This window comes from Camellia sinensis, chromosome 3 (assembly GCF_055761805.1).
Source record: "Camellia sinensis isolate YWXY chromosome 3, ASM5576180v1, whole genome shotgun sequence".
NCBI lineage: Eukaryota > Viridiplantae > Streptophyta > Magnoliopsida > Ericales > Theaceae > Camellia > Camellia sinensis.
In genome coordinates this window covers 107,749,289-107,770,756 of record NC_138963.1, presented here as the reverse complement: position 1 = coordinate 107,770,756, position 21,468 = coordinate 107,749,289, and the positions used below count along the sequence as shown (strand labels likewise).

The 21,468-nt window shown below is 32.4% G+C and overlaps 2 protein-coding genes across 2 annotated transcripts; both read right to left on the bottom strand.

The window, feature by feature from the left end:
* Positions 1-5,166: 5,166 nt before the first annotated feature.
* Positions 5,167-5,937, bottom strand: LOC145821745 (uncharacterized). The gene is made up of 3 exons (XM_082918306.1): positions 5,751-5,937; positions 5,502-5,654; positions 5,167-5,396 (listed from the first exon to the last, which is right to left on the bottom strand). The coding sequence occupies exons 1-3, from the start codon at positions 5,935-5,937 to the stop codon at positions 5,167-5,169; spliced, it is 570 nt and encodes a 189-aa protein (XP_082774432.1).
* A 3,124-nt stretch (positions 5,938-9,061) lies between these two features.
* Positions 9,062-12,101, bottom strand: LOC145821744 (putative leucine-rich repeat receptor-like protein kinase At5g63930; the record flags this gene model as incomplete). The annotated part of the gene is made up of 4 exons (XM_082918304.1): positions 9,062-9,417; positions 9,524-10,040; positions 10,962-10,984; positions 11,468-12,101. Coding segments are annotated over 4 exons (1,530 nt in total), but the record flags the coding sequence as incomplete, so codon positions are not given.
* Between the last annotated feature and the right edge of the window lie 9,367 nt (positions 12,102-21,468).

Below are 21,468 nucleotides of genomic sequence, written 5' to 3'. Positions count from 1 at the left end.
GCTCTTGAACAAACCTCTCAGGGTTAAGCAATTGGAATGCCTTACAGCTCTAATTCAGCTTCTTGATGCAATAACTCATCCCACAAGGCATGACAACCTTGTAGTAGGTGCAGTACTCACTCTTCAAAACATGTTAACAGGTTTGGAAACTGCCTCCATAAGCTTTGATTTATGGATGCTATTATCAGTTATCCAATGACCTTTGACACTATAAAATTGTATTAAGAATCATTCAAAACCCATTAACATGTCCACAAAAGCCATGATGTCTAAACCACCATTTCCCCGTCTGGAAATTAATACAACAATAATTGTTACTAACACAAAGCCCGAGGCACTGCCAGCAGCAAACGAAAGGACTCCCACATCCATTGTCTTTCTCTGTTTCGAAGATAATGAGGGAGAGTTTGAATTTGTAGTGTTAAAGAGATACTTGTTTCCACTTACATCAACGGTGACGAATGGAAGGAACTTGGGAATCAATACCGAGAGCAGATTGTTGGAAAGCACCAATTGTTTCAAGCTTGTCATTTGAACCAGAAAATCTGGAATCTGACCAGTGAGGTAGTTGTTAACAAGATTCAGCAGTGCTAAATTCGAGTAAGTTATGAGTAATATTTTGTGATTATATTATAAAATTACTTCTTTAGTTTGATTTGGTTTTAAGAGTTTTATAGTTTCATTCTGAATTTTAAAAATTTGTAAGTAATCGTTTGATCATTATTTTATTTTTAAACAAACCAAATTAAATCATACTCACCCCTAATAAAGAAGTTTACTAATACGGCTCTAATTACCATTTGTTGAGAGTTAATTTACTACTAAATATAATTAATCTTATAAATCTGATATAATTATACTCATAATTAATAACACAACGAGTTATATTAAAAAAGCACAAAATTCATAACTATACATATAGTACATATCAAAAAAAGAATGTGTACTATAAATTTTTCTTATAAACACAAGAACAAATACGATTGTACGGTACATATTCCAATATTAAATAAATAACATCATTTTTTTATTCATATAACTAACAAAATACTATTGAGAAATTAGCTAAATTTTATTTTAATTAATAAATTTTGAAGAAAGTTCAATATAATTATGTTAAATTTTAGGGACACTTTTCATAAGTCCCTTTTCATCTACTTATATTTCATTTAGTCCACATGATTTTTTTATATTCCAATAAGTCCTATGGGTGACATAATTACCAAAATACCCCTAATAATATTCACATTTATAATGCGAATGTTCCGTGATGTGAATGTTTACACCGTTAATGTAAATGTTCACATCATCAATGTGAATGTTAACATGTCTCTGTGAATATTCATGTCGTTAATGTAAATGTTCACACTATTAATGTGATAGCGTGAACATTCACACGTCAATGTGAATATTCACATTGTAAAATATGAATGTTCATATCACCAAATTGCTAACCGTTCAAAAAATATTTGTTAGGGTAGAAATGTCCATAAAATACCTTATGAGAATTATGATTTGGTAGATCAAATGTTCAAATAATAGGACTTATTGGAATACAAGAATATCTTATGAACTAATTGGGATACAGACACTTGAAAAAGTACTTAATATATTTTTCAAATTTTAAAAAAGATTAGTCTAATTTTTTTATATAAATAATTTAATGTGAAACATTGTATAAATGTCATACTATTGAAAAATTATTTCTTGATCCGGAGGTGCCATCTGGCCATACCCCTTATTAATTACAAATCACCATATCTCTGTTATTTCTCAATCACTTAATACAAAATTATAGACCCCACCTCTTCCACTAATAATAACACATCTAGGGCATCATGTAACCATGCCCCATGACCACCAAATAACTTCTCCATATCACCTGTTAGTAAGGGTGTAAATTTGGCCCAGGTCGGTCCATGTCGGTTCGTTCTGGCTCCCGCTAAAATTCAGGCCAGGGCAGCTCAGCTTACGGGCCAAAAAATTAGGCTCAGGCCTAGAGTTATTTAGGTCTCAGGCGGGCCTCGAGCCAAGACGACAGGCCTAGGCTTGGGCTCGGGCTTGAATATTTGTTTTAAATTTTTTTCTATTTTTTTCACTAAAATTTTATTCTTTTTCACCAAAAATGACCTTGGGCATTGGACGGGCAAAGCCTCGGGCTAGGTTTTGAATGGGACTTGAGCAGCTGATGGGTTGGGCTCAAGCCCAGGGTCTTAGGTTGGGCTCGAGCCCAGGCCTAACCGAACCAGGCCTACCCTGAGCTGTAGGCGAGCTTTGCGCCGCCCATGGACCGTGAACTATTTTTACAACCCTACATGTTAATTCCAAAAAAAAAAAAGAAGAAGAAGAAGTTAAATCACATCACATCACCAGTAAAACAGTGACTCCCGGTGATACACCTTTTTATTAGAATACCACTTTTCTATATGGTACATGAAAATCTCTTTCATGTACTATAGACTGTAGTTGGACCTCACTTTTATGTCCTTTTATCTTTCTTTTGGATGTGTTTTTTTAAAAAATAATAATTAATTGAAAACTAATTTATCTTCTAAGAAACATTTTTAAAAGTTTATTTTAAAATATTTAAACATTATCGTCATAAAATATGTATGATGTAATAATGATGCAATAATTATATTTTTACACGGTAAATTATTTTTATGTGTTATCATTACCTTACATTAGTTTGACCAGTAAAATTTTGTTTGGTTAATAAATTTAGGAAGAGATTTAAAAAGAAAAAGAAAAAAAAATGTGTGAAATATAAGTAAAATTTAATTATATTTCATACATATTTTACATACTTTTTTATTTTTTTTTCCAAATCTCTATCAAAATCTATGAATCAAGCACATCGTAAAACAATAAAAACCTCATGAGTCACCATAGCTACTGAGGGGTTGTTTAGCATACAACTAAAAAAATCACATTTTTTTGAATTTCCTTTAGTAATATTTTTTTAAAATTATGTCAATTTTTTTACTTTGTCCAATCTTGTGTAGGTCAATCTAAAAAATTGAAAAAAAAAAAACAAAAACAAAAACAAAAAAAGTTCACTACAGAATCAAAAAAATTTTGTTTTTTTTTTAAATTTTTTTTGTCTTTTCTAGATTTTTTTTTTCAATTTTTTATATACATAATTTTTACTTTTTCTGTTTAGTCGAGTAGAATCCAAATATATAAAATTTTTTACAAAATTTTTATTAAAAATGACAAAAAAAAAAACTAAAATAATCAACCATAAACACCTACTGAAGGTAGTAACGAAAAGAGAAAAGATTTAGAAAAATTGGAGAGAGAAAATATTTAGCATTTTAGTGATTGGAGAATGTTGGAGCGTCTTGTTTGGGGACTAGAGTTGATTGGACTCATTACTACTGATAAATATTCTTGACTTTTATGTCATTTATAATTTTTTTAATTATTTTGAGATAAATTATAATTACTCTTTTAAAAATTTATTCAAAATACAGATTATGTGATTTTAAAAATTATATCACACACTTTTAAGTTCATAATCATACAACAAATGATTCATTTATTAATAAATTATAAAGCTGAAAAGGACAAATAAATTATAATTTAAAATTACGATCAAACATCATTAATTAGCTTTTTTTAATCTTCAGCTAAATAAGTTGATTTATAATTGTTACCAAACATAAATATAACATTAGTTATGACATATTTTGATTGTTAATCAATCAAATTAGTCAGTAATTATATTTCACGTGATGTTTAGTTATAATCCATTGTAATGTTTTTGACCATGATCGAAAAAGATTTAGTTACCAAATCAAACCAACTCTTAAGTCTTATCAAATGGAGTCAACTACATGAATCGTTGTTCTCCATTCGACTCTAACAACGGTTATTTGGTTAATCAAATTAAGGAGATTCATATCTCTATTTACTACACTCACCCATATCAATCTAAGTCTGCCCTTTCCCCTAATACTTCCATCTACCATCAGTGTATCACATCTCTTCATTACTGCATCCGTTAACCTCCATTGTATATAATCAAACAATCTCAATCTATTCTCTCTCAACTTATCTTCTATTGATGTTACTCCTGCCAATTTAGGAATATACTCATTCCTAATTCTGTCATTTTTAGTCTTGCCACACATCCACCTTACTATCTTCATTTCAGCAATATTCATCTTATCTACATGTTATTTTTTAATTGCCTAACATTCCATCATATACAGTATTGCTAGTTTAATACCCGTTCTATAGAACTTTTCTTTTAGTCTAGTGAGTACTCGTTTATCAAATAGTACCCCAGACCAGTGGCGGAGTCAGGAATTTAATATGGGAGAGGGGGGCACCCATTAATTAAAATCTCAAATTTTTTTTTCTCAATCAATAACAATAACATAATAATAATTTTTCGAGCTAATGTTAAACATTAAAAATTAATATCCATTACAAAAAATTTTAAATTTTAAACTTTTACAATTGACCCCGACGAGTTTTCATCTTTTGAAATCTTTCCATAATAATATTATTGCCAATGCCATCAAAAATATCTCTCTTAATGTTGACAACCAAGCTATCATTCATCCATTCATCACCCATTCGGTTCCGCAACCAATTCTTCACAATATTCATAGCTAAAAATACCCTCTCAACAGTAGCAGTTGCAATGGGTAAGATTAATGCTAAAGTCAAAAGCAAATACACCAATGGATATACTTTGTCTCTTCTAGTCTCTACCATTTTCTTAGCAAGATCGGCAATTCCATTCAACATTGAGAACTCACTACTGGATAGCATGTTAATAATATATGTATCAAGTTGATCATTAAGTACCATGAGCTCCACTGAAGAAAATTCTTTGGGATAAAATTCGGCAAGATGAATTAACATTTTCCTATCAAAACTAGAGAAAGAGTTAGATGGATTCAAACATGCCACCCAAAGTAACCAATCAGTGTTCGACTCAGTGAAACGAACATTTAGTTCTTGAACTTGCATATCCAAAACAATGTAGAATAACTCAGCGCGACAGTGATGTAAATTTGTAATTTCTTGAGCATTGCGCCTTTTTCTCCCTCGAGCTACAAACATATCTTCCATTTGGGAAACATCAATTTCATGCTTTTCACAAAAAGACAAAATATCATCAAGTAAAGATGTCCACCCATTTTCTCTCATCTATTGGAGCCGTACTTTAGAAATTTGAACTAAATTCATGGCATTAACAACATCTTGATCTTTCCTTTGTAGTGCTTGTGATAACTTACTTGTAATAGCCAATATAATTTTTATCAAATGAAGGGTGAATACAAACTCAAATGATTGAATTGAGTCCAATAATACATTTGCTTCTGCTCGTTGTTCTGAATTTGAACCATCCTCTGAAATCATTTCAAGCACATCAATCACTGTTGAAAACATACTAGCCAAGCTGACTAAAGTACCATAGTGTGAACCCCAACGTGTATCACCAGCATGTTTAAGATTAGTTTATTGATTTAAGTCTTGCCCACTAAATAGCTCTCCAGTATTAAGTGCCTCGGCAACTTTTGCAGCTTGCTTCTCCCTAATAATATCTCGGCATTTACATGATGCTCCAACAACATTCACCACATTAGAAACCAAAGTGAAAAGTAAAGCAATTTGATTATGATTCTTTGCCACGGCTACAAGTGCCAATTGTAATTGATGAGCAAAACAATGAACATAATATGCACAAGGATTCTCTTTCAGTATAAGTGTTTTAAGACCATTGAACTCACCTTGCATATTACTAGCCCCATCATATCCTTGACCCCGCAATCTGGAAATACTCAATCCAAGTCTGAAGAATAAATTTTCAATAGCTTGTTTAAGTGACAGAGCATTTGTATTAGCAACATGCTCAATACCCAAAAAGCGCTCAATCACTTGGCCTTTTTTGTCAACATATCGTATTACAACTGCCATTTGCTCTTTGATTGATATGTTACGGGCTTCATCAATCAAAATAGAAAAAAGTGCATCACCAAGATCTCTAATAATCACATTGATAGTTTCAAATGCGGCCACATTTACAATGTCTTTTTGTAAATATCAGAAGATATCAACTTGAGATTTTGTGAAGCATTGCTCAATGTAACCACTTTGATATCTTCATTATGATTAGCAAGAAACTTGAGAAGTTCAAGAAAATTTCCTTGGTTACTTGAATTTTCAGATTCATTATGCCCACAAAACGCAAGTCCTTGTCCTAGAAAAAATTTAACACAATTAACCGATGAATTCAAACGGGTTCGATACTCAATTCGAGCTTGATCAGATTGTTTGAAAAAAATCGTTTCAATATGTTGGTTTTGGTTTAACAAGTCTTGACATTTACTCGAAGCTTGATTATGAGCACTATTAGTACCTCCAACATGAGTCTGAATTTTTTCTTTTTTCTTCCAATTTGAGAAACCCTCACCAACAAAAGAATCACCACTAGCTTGATTTCCAATACCGGATTTGAAAAGATAACAACATAAACAAAATGCTGCATCTTTTGGTATGCTATACTCCAACCAATTAGGAAATTTACTAAACCAAGCTTGATTAAATCGCCGAAGTTTTTGTCCAAATGATTTTGTGGAAAATTATGATCACGAGGTTGACAAAGACTTTTTTGTAGATATGCCTTATGAATTCGGTCTCGATCATTAGCATTATAATCCATAATCCGAGGCCGTAGTCCTGGATCTGCAGGAAGGTCTACTAAGTTGATTTCTATGCAACTTTGTTTTGCAGAAGAATAATTATCATCTTTTTCTTGAGAAAGAGATGATTCTAACTTTGATTTTCTTTTGAAATATTTTTCCATGACTGTTTGGAAAAACTAAAAATCAAAATAAAAATTCATAATCAAAATCTCAAACCCCCCACAAATCAAAATCTCAAACCCCCCACAAATCAAAATCTCCAATTTTAATACAAACCAAAATATTTAAATTAGTACAAATCACAGCACATCAAAATTTTTAATATTAGCACAAATTATAACAAATCAAAATTCCTAGTTTAAATATTAATCACTACAAATTAATATTTTTAATTTTAGCTTAAATCAAATCCCTAATTTTAGCACAAACAACAATAAACCAAAATCCCTAATTTTAATATAAATCACCACCAATTAAGATTCATAATTTTAGTATATCAAAATCTCTTATTTTAACATAAATAATAACAAATAAAAAAATTTTACAAATCAAAACTTAACAAATAATTATAAATTAATACTCTTAATTTTTATTTAAAAGTAAAAAAAAAATAAAGTTACCTGTAAACAATGAAGAAAAGATAACAAGGTTGTAGTGTGATCCCAAATCTGTATTGTGTGATCCTAATTTGGTGAATCGCAAGTCGATAAATTGCAAAGCAACAAAGAGAGACAAAGAAAATACGAAGATACTTCACAAGTACTGTGAATAAATAAAAAAAATAAAGAATTTCATACACTTTTAAAGTTTTAGAGTTTTAACCTTGTTATAATTGGAGTTGTGTGCACTCACCTAAAAAAAAGTTGTGTCAGTATTTAATTGGGATTGGGATTGGGATTGGGATTCCACAAAAAAATAAAAATAAAAATAAAAATAAAATAAAATATACAAACGTGTGCGTCGTGCGTGTGGTGTGTGTGTATGCCAGTGTGTTAGTGCTTAGTGGGTTTGAAATTGTGTATCACGAGGAGGGGCACAATCTATGTTTGAAAGGCAGACCACACTTAAAATAAATAAATAAATAAATAAAATAAAATAAAAAAATTCAAAAGTCAGTGGGGGCACGTGACCCCCCTGAGCCCAATGTCCCTCCGCCCCTACCCTAGATGCACTCTTCTAAAGCCACCGTGCCTTAATTCTATGGATTACATTCACTCCAATCACCCATACTGTTGTGAAAATCGATCTTAAATAACAAAAATATTCACTCTTAAATAATTCTGAGATAAAATAGTAATAAGATTTCAAAATACCATAAGTTACCTATGATATACTTAAAAAAGGGGGCATTTATATTATAAAATCCCTGGTAATATTATTGTTTATAGCTTGTGATTTCCACATAAAAACAAGTGTGTTTATAAATGACGGAAAACGCTAAGAACAAATGTTTCCACCAACAAAACAAATTTTACAAACAAAATAAAACATTAGTTAGTTTAAAAATAAAAATAAAAAAACCAAAAAAATAAAACATTAGTCAGTCAAGTCTTTGGTAATAGTAAACGAAGTGTTAATCATCTCACCCCATAGAACACTCCCCACCCAGTCTTCTCTCTTTAAAACCAGCCTATTTCTCTCTTCTCTGTTTCTTTGCCAAGTTTTTGGCAATAGTAAATGAAGTCTTAATCATCTCACCCCATCAGTCTTCTCTCTTTAAAACCAGTTTATTTCTCTCTCCTCTGTTTCTATGCCCTACTGAGGTGTATAAGTCATGCTATACAATCAAAACTTTGTTCATTGTAATGTATGTTCTCATTTCCAAACAAGTCGAAAGCCAAAATTGAAGGCTTTGTTGAATTTCTAGCTAATGTTGCCACAGAATAGCATGTATAGACCAAATAAACCATTATTATTATTATTGTTGTTGAATAATCGATTACAGGGTATGGTGGTGAACTCTGTTCTTCATACTACTAAATTGCCTTGATTACAGACATAATTGTTGCCACATTAAGTAGCATATCAAGCAAGCTTTCTGCATTTGGCCTTTCATCCGGCTATGTAGGACAAGATTTTCAAGATAAGATTTTAAGAATTTTTATATTTTTAGTTTTAATATTTTTGATGTATTATTAGGATTCTTGTAATTTAGTATAAATATTTTAGAATTATTAGGTTTCTCAATTTTATTATTTTAGAATTATATTTTGACTAGGATTTTAAATAGTTTAGAATTTTAGTCTCTTAGGTTTCTTAGTTCTCTTAGATTTCTTAATTTGTGTTGATTTAAGTTTCCTAGTTTATTTTGGAATCACTTTTCCTACAAATATTAAGTTTAGTCTATTATAAATAAGCCTACAAGCATATGTAATTATTATTCATTCAATAATATTTTAAAGAGCTTTTCTTCTATTTCCTTGTGGATTCAAGAATTCTCGTCTACTAGAACGATATCTAGTCTCGTGTGATTTATTCCGTGCGTTATCCAGTGAGACGACAATACAACCCAAAGCAATTCTAAGAAGCGAAAGCATTTGATCATAAACACCACTTGATGCATCGCTTAATAGTCTACAATCAAGAATTTCTTCCCACTTGTCGTGATGGGTTGACTGAGTCCGAGTCAGTGCTAATTCAGCTAAATTAGTTCCTTCACTTATCGCAGGCCTGCCGGTTAATAATTCCAGCATCACGATTCCAAAACTATAAACATTCCCAGATGGAGTCACCCTCATTGTGTATGCATATTCTGCATGTAACAAAAAGGCTCCCAACACAATAAGTTCAAAATTTGATCAATAATAACAATATTTACTGCATATTGAACTAAAGACAGTTAAAAAAGAGCAGATTACCTGGAGGGATGTACCCAACTGAACCAGCTACAGCAGAGATTGTCCCCATGGTTTTCGAAGGCTTGATCACCTTACCAAGATCAAAATCTCCAATCAGAGGCTTCGAAAGTGATTCCATTAGGATACTTTTCGTTGAAAGATGGAGGAAAATTATGGGTCCAGTCGATGTGGAGCACCCATGTAGGAAAGCCAGACCTCTAGCAACTCCGACAGCTATACTGTAACGCTCTTCCCATTTCAGAACATTATCACAACTTGTGTGAAGAAGGTCAAAGAGAGTTCCATGTTGAGGATTTTCGTAAACGACACATGCGCTACGAGCTGTTAAAGTATAAGCTAGAGGGATCATGATATTTGAATTGCTTAGCTTACCTAAAACCATTAGCTCTTGAACAAACCTCTCAGGGTTAAGCAATTGGAATGCCTTGCAGCTCCTATTTAGCTTCTTGATGCAATAACTCATCCTACAAGGCATGACAGCCTTGTAGTAGGTGCAGAACTTGTTAGCATTTGTGCCCTAAAAAACCAATTTATTGACTTTATTAATTGATTATATAAGCTGCTTGGCATTTTATTTTGCATTTTGTATGTAATATGGGTAATGCTATATTTAATGTTACACATGATGTGAACATTGGGTAACATTGTAGAAAAACATGCTAATGGTTAATGAACCAAAAGTTAGGAGTTATGATTTTTCAGTGCCTTGTAGACCCAATTAATGTTTTAGGCTATGGGTGTTGATTGGGCGTCACACTACTATGGCCTACACCTGTTTTGCTGCTATATGATAGAATGATTAACTCCATCATTGATGTAGTGACCTTAGGTAAATAGGTGGATGTTATGCAATAAGTACATGCATTGAACATGATCGGTTTTGAGAACACCTATGGAATGAACACTGTCAGTTTAAAAGGTAGTTCTATTACAATACGCTTATTTTCCTTTGACTTGAGAAGCTTGTATAAATTAATTAACTATTCATTTAACTTTGATATTGTCAATCGGTGATGCTGAACCAAAGGCTATATACGGGCATGTTGGGTTATGTGAGTGGTAATTGATTTATATAGGTGCTTAACATGGAATCCACCATTCTCAAAGTGAGAAAGTATAATCAAATAATTTTTCCTATTAATGTTGGACCAAAAGAAAACCGACCGGTAACTTTTTCAAAAAAAATATTTTATACATATATAATTACAAAAGTACTATTTTTGAAAAATGCTTTTGGGGTCCAATTAGAATAAGGAAAAATTTAGAATTCAGTTACATGAGTTAGGGGTTTTGATAGTGATACATTTGTCCATACCTAATAGCTCATGTGGAATATAGTTTGGTGGAAGGAAATTTGTGATTAATTGTAAGAAAGGGCCTCATTTGTAATTCTCTACTTTTAAGGGTTCAATTGTAATGTGGTGATGGACATTATTACAATTAGTGAAAGTTCTATATTATCTATTTAAAAGATAATTAATGAAAAATTAGATAAGTTGTATCCTGTATATTTAAGATAAAAGATACATCTTTTATTTTATCCCCACAACTAAAAGATAGAGATCCCTAGGGATCCCACTTACATGCAAATATCATGTATTGTGTATATATATCAGATGTATTTGATACAAAAATTATCCATCAGAATTTTTAAGGTCTGTAGAAAATATATACACAAAAATAAATCAAAAGAGAGTGCAAGGTGAATCACTTTGGAGGTGAGACACTTGAATCGCTTTGTAAGGTATTATCAAACGCTTGGATTGAGGTATTTTAGATTGTGTAATCAGGTAGTATTTTTTTTGAAAAATAGTTTTTCAAAATAAATAATTATTCCGCAAACTTTCAGAGCTCACTCTTCAGCATCATGTTAACAGGTTTGGAAACTGCCTTTGGATAAGTTAAGCTTTGATTTATGGATGTTATTATCAGTTGTCCAATGACCTTTGACACTATAAAATTGTATTAAGAATCGTTCAAAACCCATTAACATGTCCACAAAAGCCATGATATCTAAACCACTATTTCCTTGTCTGGAAATTAATTCAACAATAATTGTTACTAACACAAAGCCCAAGGCACTGCCAGCAGCAAACGAAAGGACTCCCACATCTATTGTCTTTCTTTGTTTCGGAGATAATGAGGGAGAGTTTGAATTTGTAGTGCTAATGAGACCCTTGTTTCCACTTACATCAACGGTAACGAATGGAAGGAACTTAGGAATCACTCCAGAGAGCAGATTGTCGGAATGCACCAATTGTGTCAAGCTTGTCATTTGAACCAGAAAATCTGGAATCTGACCAGAAAATTTTTTGTTGGAAAGATCCAACACATGCAATCCGATCAGTTTTGATAACGTTCCAGGTATAGGCCCTTCAAGGAGATTGCTGCTTAAATTTAGAGCAATCTGCAAAGTCTGTGGCATCAACGGAACCGTCCCATTGAGTTTGTTGTTCCCTAGTTGGAGTTCTATAAGGGAATTCAAGTTACCAATGGAAGCAGGTATTGAACCGCTGAGATTGTTGCCTCGTAAATCCAAGTTGGTAAGAGCTTGCAAGCTTGAAATTGAAGATGGTATCAAGGAAGTTATGAGTAATATTTTGCGATTATGTTATAAAATTACTTCTTTAGTTTGATATGGTTTTAAGATTTTTATAGTTTCATTGTAAATTTTAAAAATTTGTAAGTAATCCTTTGGTCATTATTTTATTCTTAAACAAACCAAATTAAATCATACTCACCCCAAATAAAGAAGTTTACTAATATGACTCTAATTATCATTTGTTGCGAGTTAATTTACTACTAAATACAATTAATCTTATAAATTTGATATAACTATACTCATAATTAATAACACAACGAGTTATAATAAAAAAATCACAAAGTTCATAACTATACATATAGTACATATCAAAAAAAGAATGTGTGTTATAATTTTTTTTTTCTATAAACACAAGAATAAATGCGAATGTACGGTATATATTCCAATATTAAATAAATAACATAATTTTTTTTATTCATATAACTAACAAAATATTATTGAGAAATTAGCCAAATTTTATTTAAATTAATAAATTTATAATTATGTTAAATTTTATGGTACTTAATATATTTTTCAAATTTTAAAAAAGATTAGTCTAATTTTTTTATATAAATAATTTAATGTGAAATATTGTATAAATGTTATATTATTGAAAAATTATTTCTTGATCTAGGGATGCCACGTGGCCATACCCATTATCAATCACAAATCACTATATCCTTATTATTTCCCAATCATCTAATACAAAATTATAGACCTCACCTCTTCCACTAATAATAACACATCTAGGGCATCACGTAACCATGCCCCATGATCACCAAATAACTCCCCATATCACTTGTTAGTAAGGGCGTAAATTTGGCCCAGGCTGGCCCATGTCGGGTCGTGCGAGCTCCCGCCACAATTAGGGTTGGGTCGGCTCGGCCCACGTGCCAAAAAATTAGGCTCAGGCCCAGGGGTATTCAGGCCTCGGGCAGTCCTTGGGCCGGGATGACTAGCCTAGGCTTGGGCTTGGGCCTAGGCGGGTCTGAACATTTGTTTTAAATTTTTTTTTCTGTTTTTTCCACTAAAATTTTATTCTTTTCTACCGAAAATGACCTTGGGCCTTGGGCAGGCAGGGCATCGGGCCAAGTTTTGAGTGGGTCTTGTGCGGCTGATGGGTTGGGCCAGGGCTGGATCGAGCGGCCAATGGATTGGGCTCAAGCTCAGGGTCCCAGGTTAGGCTCAGGCCAAATCCTAACAGAACCGGGCCTACCTTGGGCTATGGGCGAACTTTCGGCTACTCACTGATCGTGGACCATTTTTACACCCCTACTTACTAGCTCCAAAAAAATAAATAAAAATGGTCAAATCACATCATATCACCGGTAAAACCGGTGACTCCCGGCAATACACCTTTTTATTAGAATACCACTTTTTTATATGGTACATGAAAATCTCTTTCATGTACTTTAGTTGGACTCCACTTTTATGTACTTTATATCTTTCTTTTGGATGTGTTTTTTTTAAAAAATAATAATTAATTGAAAACTAATTTATCTTCTAAGAAACATTTTTAAAGGTTTATTTTAAAATATTTAAACATTATCGTCATATGTATGATGGAATAATAATACAATGATCATATTTTTAGATCGTAAATTATTTTTCATGTGTTATCATTACATTACATTAGTTTGACCAGTAAGATTATGTTTGGTTAATAAATTTAGGAAGAGATTTGAAAAGAAAAAAAAAATGTGTGAAATATAGGTAAAATTTAATTATATTTCATTTATATTTTACATACCTTTTTATTTCTTTTTCCAAATATCTATCAAAATCTATGAATCAAACACATCGTAAAGCAGTCAAAACCTCATGAGTCACCATAGCTATTCAAGGGTTGTTTAGCATACAACTAAAAAAATCACATTTTTATGAATTATCTTTAGTAATATTTTTTAAAAATTATGTCAATTTTTTTTACTTTGTCCAATCTTGTGTAGGTCAATCTAAAAACGGGGTTTTTTTTTAAGGTCTCTCGTATTAAGATTTTATAGCATAAATGACATCTAATATTTTCATAATGTCTAAGGTCCCTCAAGTTGATCCAGAGAAAATTAGTCCAGAGAAAACTGGTCTAGAGAAAATTACTCCAGAGAAAATTCACGTCACAGAAGAATTTCTTTGGACTTTCCAGAGAAATTTTGAAAATTTCTCTAGACAACGTAGCAACCATTTCTTCAAGTAACCTTTGCTCTTGCTGGAAATCCAGAGAAAGTTGGAAAAGAAGAGGTTGCCAAATTTCTCTGGACAACATTGAGGACTAGTTCAGTCCAAACCAGAGAATTTCTTTGGATCAACCCAGAGAAATTTCAGTTCAAACCATAAAATTTCTCTGGACCAATCCAGAGAAAATTCAGTTTAAACCCGAGAATTTCTCTAGACCAACCCAGAGAAATTTCAGTTCAAACAAGAAAATTTCTCTTCACCAATCCAGAGAAATTTCAGTTCAAAGCAGAGAGAGAAGATCATTTCATTGAGTGAATAAGCAACAATAGCAACCTATATATATATATATATATTAAACAAATTTCTCTATGTTTGTTTTTCTGAAATTTCACTGACTTGTCACCATTTCCTTGTGTGAAAATGCAAGGCATATCTTCCATTGACCTGCCTCGTTCTTCTATAGCGTTGGTTCTCTTTGATGAACTCTCAATCTCGGCATTGGACTCACACGCATTTTCCTTTCCCTTTGCAGAAGAAGAACCTACAGCCTCTTGATTGCTTTGCCTGATTCGCTCTTGCAATGACGGAATACTAGCAGGGCAGCAAGGGGACGAAGTCAGATCGGCGAAGCTTAGCTGTCACCGTGAACCGCCGTCGTCTCAGTTGCACCAAATCTGCACCAGATCTTCATCTACAACAAAATCTCCCGTAACTTTGCATTCGCTGCCTCTTCCAGCAGCTCCGGTTGCCATCATCGCTTCTCTCTCTCTCTCTCTCTGCTCTGTATTCCCTCGCTCTCTCTCTATATATATATGTATATATATCACTCACTCATCAGATTTGAGAGTGAGTGCTATAGTGTAATGGTAATCTCAAACACACACAGATCGATTGACTGTATATTTTTGGTGTTTGATTTCGTATTTTGTTGAGGATGGGAGAGAAGAAAAAAAATGTTATTCCTCTCTCTCTCTCTAGGGTTTCGAAGAGAGAGAGAGAGAGAGAGAGAGAGAGAGAGAAAGTGCTGCTCTGTAGTAGCGGAGGAGAGATAAAGAGTCAAATTTCTCTGATACATGTTTAGGGACCTTAGACATCAAAAAATAATTTTGTAGATCTCTTCCATTACGAAAAGTGGGAGAGAGACCCTAGACTAATTTTTCCTCTAAAAAATTGAAAGAAAAAAAAAAAGTTCACTACAGAATCAAAAAAAATTTGTTTTTTATTTTGTCTTTTCTAGATTTTTCTTTTCCAATTATATATATATATATATATTTTACTTTTTCTGTTTAGTAGAGTAGAATCCAAAAATATAAATTTTTTTACAAAATTTTTATTAAAAATGGAAAAAAAAAACTAAAATAACCAACCACAAACACCTACTAAAGGTAGTAACGAAAAGAGAAAAGATTTAGAAAAGTTGGAGAGAGAAAATGTTTATTATCTTTAGTAATATTTTTTAAAAATTATGTCAATTTTTTTACTTTGTCCAATCTTGTGTAGGTCAATCTAAAAAACTGAAAGAAAAAAAAAGTTCACTATAGAATCAAAAAAAAATTGTTTTTTATATTTTGTCTTTTCTAGATTTTTTTTTCCAATTTTTTTTTATATATATTTTTTACTTTTTCTGTTTAGCCAAGTAGAATTCAAAAATAGAAAATTTTTCGCAAATTTTTTTATTAAAAATGACAAAAAAAAGAAAAAAAAAACTGAAATAATCAACCACAAACACCTACTAAAGGTAGTAACGCAAAGAGAAAAGGTTTAGAAAAATTGTAGAGAAAATATTTAGCGTTTTAGAGACCGGAGAATGTTGGAGCATCTTGTTTGGGGAGAGCTGATTGGACTCATTACTACTAATAAATATTCTTGACTTTTATGTCATGTATAATTTTTTTTATTATTTTGAGATAAATTATAATTATTCTTTTTAAAATTTGTTTAAAATACAGATTATCATTTGTGATTTTAAAAATTATATCCCGTATCTTCAAATTCATAATCGTATAACAAATGATCAATTTTATTAGTATATTATAAAGCCGAAAAGGATAAATAAATTATAATTTAAAATTACAATCAAACATCATTAGTTAGCTTTTTTTAATCTTCAGCTAAATAAGTTAATTTATAAGTGTTACCAAACATAAATATAACATTAGTTATGACATATTTTGATTGTTAATCAATCAAATTAGTCAATAATTATATTGCACGTGATGTTTAGTTATAATCTATTGTAATGTTTTCGACTAAGATCAAAAAAGATTTAGTTACCAAACCAAACCAAGTCTTAAGTTTAATCAAATGGAGTCAACTACATGAATCATTGTTCTCCATTCGACTCTATCAATGACCATTTAATTAATCAAATTAAGGAGATTCATATATCTATTTACTACACTATCTATGTATGCCCCTTCCCCTAATACTTCTATCTACCGTCACTGTATCACATCTCTTCACTACTGCCTCTATTAGCCTCCGTTGTATATGACCAAACCATCTCAATCTATTCTTTCTCAACTTATCTTCTATTGGTGCTACTCCTATCCATTTACGAATATACTCATTCCTAATTCTGTCATTTTTAGTCTTGCTACACATCTACCTTAGCATATTCATCTCAACAATTCTCATCTTATCTACATGTTGTTTCTTGATTGCCTAACATTCCATCCCATACAATATCGCTTGTCTAATAGCCGTTCTATAAAACTTTCATTTTAGTCTAGTGAGTACTCATTTATCAAATAGTATCCCAAACGGACTCTTCCATTTAAGCCACCATGCCTTAATTCTATGGACCACATCCGCTCCAATCACCCCTACCGTTGTGATAATTGATCTTAAATAACAAAAATATTCACTCTTAAACAATTCTGAGATAAAAAAATAATAAGATTACAAAATATCATAAGTTACGTATGACATACTTAAAAAAGAGAGCATTTATATCATAAAATCCCTGGTAACATTATTGTTTATAGCGTATGATTTCCTCATAAAAACAAGTGTGTTTATAAATGTTGGTAAACGCTAAGAACAAATGTTTCCACCAACAAAACAAATTTTACAAACAAAATTGTTAGGTCCCTTAGTCTTGTCAATCCCGTGAACAAACATGTGTTATCGAGTTGTAATTTCCTAAATTTGTTGTCTTGCTCGCTCGAGCGAAAGCTGCTTCTGTCTACCAAAAACCTGTGAAGGAAGATTGTGCACTCGAGTATAGGTAGCGTGGCTCAAGCGAAGCCACATAAGGAAAACATGTGTATTTGGTTCCTCGCTCGAGCGAGCTTCGCTACCCCTGTTTAAGTCCAATTCTAGGGTAACGTTTTTGAGATCTTCTTTAAGGTGTTTAGGTTTTTGTTTTGGGGTTGTTTGCTTGGTTTCCTTGATGTTTTGATTGAGTATTAAACTCATGTTTTGATAAGCACACATCAAGGAGGTTGATTGTTCATATTCAAGAGTGTTCTTCTTCGGTGGAATCCGAAGATTCAAGCGTGGAGTGTCAAAGGAGTTTGATTATGTGCGTGGTCGTTAATTCGACAATAGAAGTTGTGGATTCAACTTCAAACTAATCAATTCCGAAACGAAGGTTGTAGTGAAAGATATACAGAAGATTTGAAGACAAATTGGAAGCGTTTGGGTAATTTGTTTGTTATCTTTGTAATCTTTATTTCTTTAGTAGTGGATTGATTGGTGGCGTTTCGCCCGTGATTTTTTAATCACAATTGAAGGTGCTTCAATTGTGATTTTTCCACGTAAAAATTGTTTGTGTCAATTTATTATTTTTCGAAAATAATAATCTAAATCATTTTCGTAAGTGCTTCATGATTTAGATTGTGAGTTTTAATTGATTGGGAATTGAAATAATTAAATCTTGATCTAATCACAAATCACTTAGGTTTTTCAATTGGTATTAGAGCAAGTCACTCTTTGTTTTTATCAAAACTATAGCAGTGTGATTGGTGATACAGATTCAATTCGTGAAGGTAACTCGACCCATAGACCTCCGTTACTTGATGGTACAAACTATTCTTATTGAAAAACTCATATGAAAGCGTTTTTAAAATCTATCGATGAGAAAGTTTGGCACTGTGTGATCTGGGTGGAGTGAATGTCACAACCCAACCCCAGGGCTTAGTGTTAGAATCGCAACTTACTAACTTATTCTACTTGTAGCAAATTAAATTGCACAAGCAGAAATAAAAATAATTAAACAGGAAATTACTCTATTTTTACTATTTTAATAAGAGAAAATACATTTATAGGGCTTTTATTATTTTATTATTCAGTGACCAACCCCGAGTAGAAACAAAAGGAAGCAAAAATATATATATAAAAACAGAAAGACAAAATAGTGGTTCAACATCAATCCTCGTGCGGGTTCCATTACGTGAGGTTATGGGTTTCCTCTACATCTCGTCACCTGAAATAGTAATAGCTATAAGTACACAGCAGAGTGAGAAATATTATGCCAAAAGTATAGGGAATATAAAATAACCATGGATAGTTATTTAAGCCAAAACACTTACATAACTCAATTTGGTAAATAAATTTTTTAAGTGGCAGAAACTGAAATACAGAAATTATGTAAATAAATAACCATAACCACGGTACAGAAAAGAACAGAACAGTGGTCATAGAAGTGACAATCAGAACAGAGGTTAATGGATTCATGACAACCGGAGGACCACAAAGTGGCCAAACAGAGGCCAATGGTTGTTTAAGTCCCCCAAGGCGTGGGACTCCCGTAGTGATACTTACAAAACATAATTGTTTATAAGGTTATAGTCAAATATTCTTTAAAATTTAAACAAACATATCCATGGGTTTCATTTAAACAAATAGAGTTTAGAAATTAATCCACGTAACTGAAATATTTCTAAAACATAACTTGAATTAATATAACTTATAAAATATAACTTGTATAAAATAAATTATGGCAAGTCAAAACATACGTAAAATATATTATGGTAACTCAAGGTATAATATAACTCACCTTAATATTGACCCTTAGCTTTACTCGACTATCACAACATTCCTACTATAAGTTTCTTACTTTCAGTACTTACGTGCCTTTATCTCATTTTTTTCCTTTTTGTTTACTTTCTTTTCTATAGATTGATCCATTCCTCCCCATTTATAGGGAGGTAAGACCACTAGCAGGCCAACACATGGCCGATTCCGAATCATCTCACTGATTGTTTCATAACTCCCCTAAGTTGCTCATAGATTTATAGTTATCTTAATAAATATTTAAAATAATTACACTTTGGCCCAGATTCCTAATATAACTATATAAACAAATTAATCCCTAATTAAATTATATTTTATTGTATACTCACAGAAAATTAATTATTTATTTTACTACCACACCCACTATTATTATTATTATTATTATTATTATTATTATTATTATTATTATTATTATTATTATTATTATTATTTATTTATTTATTTACTCTTACTTTTGTATTTATTTATTTACTATCTTTAACTCTAATTTGGCCCAACTAGTATTATAATTTCATATTTGTGTTAATTTGGCCCTAAATAACAATCCCTAATTAATCCCATATTTGATAACCCAATGCCGAATTAGATTTATATATTTATTATTATTTATTTATTTAATAATATATCATCACATACAACCATAATTATATTTAACTATAATCATTTATGTGGTATTTAATTAAATGTTCAGGGTGTCACATTTCTCCCCTCCTAAATAGAAGTTTGTTCCCAAACTTGACGTACCTTAATTTTTGAAGAGGTGGGTATTTGGCTCGCATTTGACTTTCCGTTTCTCACGTAGCTTCTTCGATACGATGATTTCGCCATAAGATCTTTACCAGCGGTATGGTCTTGTTTCGGATAATTTGATCACGACGATCGAGAATCTGCACTGGTTGCTCTTCATAAGAGAGATCTTCTTGAACTTCCAGGTTCTCATAGTCGACGACATGTTCTGGATCTCGGAGGTACCGTCGGAGCATTGAAACGTGAAACACATTGTGGACATTGGATAGTTCAGGAGGTAGTGTAAGGCGATAAGCTACAGGACCAATCATTTCCAGTATCTCGAATGGCCCAATGTAACGCAGGTTTAACTTTCCTCGCTTTCCAAATCGGATCACTCCTCTTGTTGGTGAGATCTTGAGGAACACATGATCCCCTGCTTGAAATTCCAAGTCCTGTCTTCGAGTATCTGCATAACTTTTCTGACGGCTCTGAGCAATGCAATTTGCTATTGGATGAGTTGGATTTTCTCACTTGTGACTTGCATGATCTCAGGGCCTAACAATTTCCTGTCCCCGACTTCTGTCCAACACAAAGGTGATCGACATCTCCTTCTATACAGAGCTTCGTACGGTGCCATTCCAATGCTTGCTTGGTAGCTGTTGTTATAGGCGAATTCCCCTAAAGGTAGGTGCTCATTCCAGGTACCTTTGAGGTCCAACACGCATACACGTAACATGTCTTCTAACGTCTGAATTGTTCTTTCGGATTGCTCATCAGTTTGTGGATGATAAGCAGTGCTAAACTTCAGTGTGGTTCCCAAAGCTTCTTGCAATTTGTTCTAGAAGTGAGGCACGAAGTAGGAGTCTCGGTCAGACACGATCAAAACTGGGATACCATGCAAATGAATAATTTCCTTGATATATAAAGTGGCAAACTTATTAAGGGAGTACATGATTTTGATTGGTAGAAAATGCGCTGACATCGTCAATCGGTCTACTATAACCCATATTGCATCATTCTTCAAAAATGACTGTGGTAGCCCAACCACGAAGTTCATAGTAATGTGCTCCAATTTCCATTCAGGAATAGGGAGTGGTTGTAGCAGTCCTACAGGTCTCTGATGTTCTGCTTTAACACACTGACAATGCAGACATTTGAAGACATGGCTTGCTATGTCTCTTTTCATTCCTGTCCACCAGTAGTGTTCCTTCAGATCATGGTACATCTTTGTGTTGCCAAGGTGGACTGCAAATCTCAAGTTATGAGCTTTTTCCAGTATCTTCTTTTTGAGTTTCGGGATGTTGGGTATGCAAATTTGATTTCGAAATTTCAGTATCCCATTGCTTATAGTGAAATCAGGGTCAGGCATATTCCTTTGTTCCTCGTACTTTTTCTTCAAAAGTTTATTTTCCCATTGGCGCGCTTTAATTTCTTCAATCAA

Bases quoted from the DNA above. Each gene is read 5' to 3' on its own strand.
- LOC145821745 (XM_082918306.1), bottom strand. From the start codon at position 5,937: ATGGCAGTTGTAATACGATATGTTGACAAAAAAGGCCAAGTGATTGAG. The intron at 5,655-5,750 runs GTGAGTTCAATG...TGGCACTTGTAG, and splicing joins TGGGGCTAGTAATATGCAAG to CCGTGGCAAAGAATCATAAT. The intron at 5,397-5,501 runs GTGGGCAAGACT...TGTTTTCAACAG, and splicing joins TAATACTGGAGAGCTATTTA to TGATTGATGTGCTTGAAATG.